This window comes from Vigna unguiculata, chromosome 2 (genome assembly GCF_037176805.1).
Source record: "Vigna unguiculata cultivar grain cowpea cultivar isolate G323 ecotype 2 chromosome 2, ASM3717680v1, whole genome shotgun sequence".
Classification (NCBI taxonomy): Eukaryota; Viridiplantae; Streptophyta; class Magnoliopsida; order Fabales; family Fabaceae; genus Vigna; species Vigna unguiculata.
Genome location: NC_140793.1, coordinates 1064336 through 1069751, shown reverse-complemented (window position 1 = coordinate 1069751; position 5416 = coordinate 1064336). Strand labels below are relative to the sequence as shown.

General features: G+C 53.4%; 1 protein-coding gene across 1 annotated transcript; it reads right to left on the bottom strand.

Moving 5' to 3' along the window:
* Nucleotides 1-3135: 3135 nt before the first annotated feature.
* On the bottom strand, nt 3136-4968 carry LOC114173551 (uncharacterized). The gene has a single exon (XM_028058021.2). It carries the CDS (start codon nt 4966-4968, stop codon nt 3136-3138), a length of 1833 nt encoding a protein of 610 aa, XP_027913822.1.
* Nucleotides 4969-5416: the final 448 nt, after the last annotated feature.

Below are 5416 nucleotides of genomic sequence, written 5' to 3'. Positions count from 1 at the left end.
TTGCATTTCCCGCCGAAGGGTCGGTTCCCCAACCTCGACCGGCAGCATGGCGTCTGTACCATATGTCAGGTTGAAAGGAGATTCCCCGGTCGTCCCGTGTGGCGTGCATCGGTAGGCCCAAAGGACTTGTGGCAGCTCGTCAACCCATGCTCCCTTGGCCTCTCCCAATCTTTTTTTTAACTCAGCCACTATAACTTTGTTCATGGCTTCAGCTTGACCGTTGGTTTGGGGATGCTCGACCGAGCTGGTAACATGTCTTATCCCTACCTGCTTATAGAAGTCCTTCAGCTTTTTGTCAATGAACTGACGACCGTTGTCAGTGATGATCGTGTGGGGAAGGCCGAAGCGACATATAATGTTGCGCCAGACGAAGGAGTGAACCTGCCGAGCGGTGATATTAGCCAAAGCCTCCGCTTCGACCCATTTAGTGAAGTAGTCGACTGCTACGAGTATGAATTTCTTCTGCGCTCGACCGATTGGGAAAGGTCCGACGGTGTCCATGCCCCATTGAGCGAACGGCCACGGGGCTGTCAAACTGTGTAGCTCGGTCGGAGCCCTCTTCATATCATTTCCGTGGGCTTGACATCCTGCGCACTTGCGTATCATGGCTTCGCAATCTTCTTCCATGGTTGGCCAAAAATATCCCGCTCGGAGTATCCTTGCTTTCATCGTTCTCCGACCGGTATGCATCCCGCAGATGCCATTGTGGACCTCGTTCATGACGTATTCCGCTTCGTCTGCTGATAGGCACTTCAAGAGTGGCGTTGTGAAGCCTCTCTTGTATAGATCTTCTCCGATGATCACAAACCGGAGCGCTCGTCTCCTCTCCGTCGGCCTGACCTCTTCTCCTGCCTCGCACTTCTTTAAGAGTTCTCGCACCTCGCTGGTCCAATCAACCGATCGACCTGCTACGGCGCATTCTCCTGCTGAAGGTCTCATCAGGGTTTGCCTGATAATTGTCTTTAATTGGCCCTTCTCTTTTCCTTCCGCTAACTTCGATAGCCTGTCGGCGCGGGCGTTCTCCGCTCGGGGTATGTGATGGACGGTCACCTCCTCGAATTCCTTCATGGCTTCAACAGTCTTGTGATAGTACTGGAGTAATAAGTCGTCCTTAACCTGATATTCTCCTTGCACTTGTCCGACCACAAGCTTAGAGTCGGTGTTACATCTCAACTTTGTTGCGCCCAGGTCTTTCGCTAGCCTTAACCCGACGATCAGTGCTTCATACTCCGCCTGGTTATTTGAGGCTTTAAACTGGAACTGCAAGGAGTGCTCCACTGTGAAGCCGTTCGGTCCTTCAATGACGATTCCCATTCCGGCACTTCGTTTGTCCGACGACCCGTCGACGAACAGAATCCATGTTTGCTCGGACGAAGAGATCAGTCCATGGAGTTCGGCTACAAAGTCGGCCAAATGCTGCCCTTTGATAGATCCTCTAGGTTCGTACTTGAGATCGAACTCGGATAACTCAACTGACCATGTGATCATTCGACCGGCCAAGTCGGGCTTCCGGAGTATCTTGGCTATAGGGTGATCGGTTCGGACGACCACCTGGTGACTCTGGAAGTACTGGCGCAACCGACGTGAGGCCGTTAATAACGCCAAGGCTATCTTCTCTATCAACTGATACCTCGTTTCTGCGTTCTGTAGAACTCGGCTGATGAAATAAACAGGCCGCTGCTTCGGGGCTTCTTGTATCAATGCCGCGCTGATCGTGTCGTTAGATACCGACAGGTATAACTGCAGGGGCAACCCTTCTACCGGTCGGCTCATGATTGGTGGACTGGTGATCATCTCCTTTATTTGTTGAAATGCCGCCTCGCACTGGTCATCCCACTTCTCTGCGGTCTGCCTCTTCATGATCTTCAGGATCGGCCTAACCTTCTCCGTCAGCCTGGGCAAAAAACGTGCCAGAGAAGTCAGCCGCCCCATTAACCGTTGAACCTCCTTCAGGTTTTTAGGGCTCCTCATCTTCACGATAGCAGTGCACTTGTATGGATTCGCCTCTATGCATCGGGCGGTCAGCATGAAACCTAGAAATTTCCCCGCCGGCACCCCAAAGACACACTTCTCTGGGTTGAGACGCATGTTATACTTGCGTACCTGGCGGAAGACCTCGCCGAGGTCGCGTACATGGTCTTCGGCAGTCTGCGATTTCACGACCATGTCGTCCACATAGACTTCCATGGACCGACCGATCTGCCCGCGGAAGACCCGGTCCATCAACCTCTGATACGTAGCCCCTGCGTTCTTCAGACCGAACGGCATGACTTCGTAGCAGAAGTTTGCTCGATCTGTGATGAACGCCGTTTTAGACCTGTCCGGGCCATACATAGGGATTTGGTTATACCCTGAGTATGCATCCAGAAAGCTCAGGAAGTTGTGCCCCGAGGCCCCGTCTACCAGCCGATCGATGCTGGGCAGGGGATATGCGTCCTTTGGGCAAGCTTTGTTCAGATCAGTGAAGTCAGTACACATCCTCCACTTCCCGCTCGGCTTTTTTACCATGACCACGTTAGCCAGCCATGTCGTGTACTTGATTTCCCTGATAAAACCAGCTCCTTCTAGTTTTCTCACCTCCTCCTCGACCGTCTGCCGTCTTTCTTCTCCCATCTTTCTTTTCTTCTGAGCGACCGGCCGGGCTTCTCGGAAAATGGCTAGCTTGTGGGACATCACGTCCGGGTGGACGCTTGGCATGTCGGCGCTCGACCACGCGAATAGATCTTTATTTTCCAGGATCACGGCGCCGATGATCTCTTCCTCTTCCGCGCTCAGGGCTCCCCCAATCTTCGTGAGTTGTCCAGGTTGGCTCCCGATGAAGATCTCCTTGGTCTCTCCTTCTGGTTGCAGCCTATCCTCTGTGTTCGTTCGGGGATCTAGGTCCGTCATCGCTACCTCCGATCGGTGTTGTTTACGCGGTCGGCTGTGAGGCCTGATCCTCAATCCTGCAGCATAGCACTGCCTGGCGACCTGTTGATCTGCATGCACCGTGCATATCGTCCCCTTGTCCGATAGGAACTTCATGGCCAGGTGCAGGGTAGACACAATCGCTCCGAAGGCGTTCAAACAGGGTCTCCCTAGCAACACATTGTATGAAGTGTTAGCTTCAACAAGAAGGAATCTAACTCTTACCTCTCAGCCATCCTTCCTCGAGCCGATCCTCGTGCGAAGATCTACGTATCCCCTCGTGTCCACCCGTTCGCCCGAGAAACCTACTATCTGCTCGTTGTACGGCACGATCAGGTCCTCGGAAAGGTTCATCCTTTGGAAAGTTTTCCAGTATAGGATGTTGACAGAGCTTCCCTGGTCGACCAACACCTTCCCGATCCCATATTCAGCCACTTCTATCGAGATGACCATCGGGTCGTCATGATCAGGATCGGGCGCCTTGAAGTCGTCGTTTGTGAATGTGATGGGAGGCATCGATCGGATCTTCTTCTCGACCAGATGGACCGACTTCAGCGCCCGAACGTGCCTCTTTCGGGCTGCGGAGCTTGACCCTCCTCCGGCGAACCCCCCGGAGATGGTGTTGATATAACCCCTCAGGGGTCTTTCCTGGCTACGACTGCGGCTCCTTCTCGGACTCCGTTGTGACCGAGACGGTCCTCTCCTACGCTTCTCGCGCTCGGGTTCCCTTTTCTTCTCCGATCGGGTTAGGGGGACTCTTCTCCTCGGGCTCTGGTTCCTCACCGGACTCCGCTGGGGACGATCTTGCCGAATGTATTTCTTCAAGTGTCCTTGTCGAATGAGCTCTTCTATCTTGTCGCGGAGCGTGTGGCATTCTTCGGTAGTATGCCCGATAGTCCGATGGTACTGGCAATGCTTGCTCCCGTCTGCATCGGGCGGCGGAGGCTTCTTCCTAATCGTTGGGAGCGAATCGGCGCTGAAGGCCTCCTGCAGGATCCTAGCTCGGGGAACAGCCAGGGGGGTGTAGGTTGTGAACTTCGGTGGCTTCCTCTCGGTAGGTCGGGCTACCGGTTTGCTCGATCTGGGAGCTATCGGCTTTGGGAGTGCAGCATCCTCTTTCTCCCTCTTCTTCACCCTGAACTCCTGCATGTCTTCCATTTGTATGAATTTGGCTGCGCGTTCCCTCATTTCTTCCATCGTTTGCGGCTTCTTACGGCTTATCTTGTCCGCAAAAACTCCTGGCTGGAGTCCGTAAGAGAAGTGATGCCGCGCGATCTCGTCACTGAGACCTTTTATCTTGACCGACATTCGGTTATACCGATCAAGGTAACTCCTCAGTGATTCCCCATCCTCCTGTCGGATGTTCACCAGATTGTCGACCGTCAAAATGGCCGGTTTCAGGGGCGCGAACTGTGTGCTGAACCTCGCCTTCAAAGTAGCAAATGAGTCGATACAACCGGTCGGTAGCTCAGAGAACCACTCCAGCGCCTCCCCAGTGAGTGAGGTTGAGAAGACTCGGCACCAGATGGGATCGCTGACAGCATGAAACATCATCTGGTGCATGAAGACCCGCATGTGGTTGTCTGGATCGGTCGTGCCGTCGTACTTGTCAAACGTCGGCATTTTCCATTTCTCCGGTAGCGGCGTTTCTAAGATGTACGAGGTGAAGGGGGAGGACCCCGACGCGGGGATCGGCTGTCGTGACGGGCGACCCCCGTTGTTCGCTCCTGAACTCTCCGCCACCGTGTGTGACGGGTTTCCTCTTAAGGCCTGCGTCCTATCAACCCGAGCTGGCTGTGATTGTTCATGTCCCGTAGGTGGAAGACGGCTCTCCACCCACTCAGCATCTCGATGCTGTTGTACTCGACTTAGCCTGTTCGGGTCGGGTATGGTCGGGGTCGAAGGGATTCCGTCCTCCTTCTGGCTTAAGATGGCATTCTCCTCACGTAAAATCTGCATCTGCGCTTCATAGTTCCTCTGCATCTCGTCCATTCTCTGCTGCATCAATCGTATCATCTCCCTAGTATCCGCTTGATCATCTGCTAACCTCCCTCCGTCCATGTTGCTGTTTCGGTTCCTTGTGGTCACCATATGGGTATATTCTCAAAGGAGACTGCTCGGCCCCACGGTGGGCGCCAAAATGTTTCGGGGTAGGGACCAAGAGCCCACTAAAAGAACTCCACTTCGCGATATCTTCCTCCTCTCCAACGACTTCAGCAAAGTCCACTCCTTAGCTCGATCGGTTGGGATGGCGATCGGGGTACCTGTCTAAAATACTCCGATGCTTAAGTTAGAAGGGACCGATCGGTGTGTCAGATTACCCGTCGTAATAAATGCGCAATTAAGATCCTTACCAACTTACCTTTGGGTCCTATTTATAGCTTTTGGCATGGGCCTGTAATTAGGGTTTCTTAATCACGGCCCAATGATCCCTTAATGACGATTAATGACTCGTTTAACCCATAATCGTTGGCTTAAGTTATATGACCGTACGACCGATGGTCGCTTG

Bases quoted from the DNA above. Each gene is read 5' to 3' on its own strand.
- LOC114173551 (XM_028058021.2), bottom strand. From the start codon at position 4,968: ATGGACGGAGGGAGGTTAGCAGATGATCAAGCGGATACTAGGGAGATG.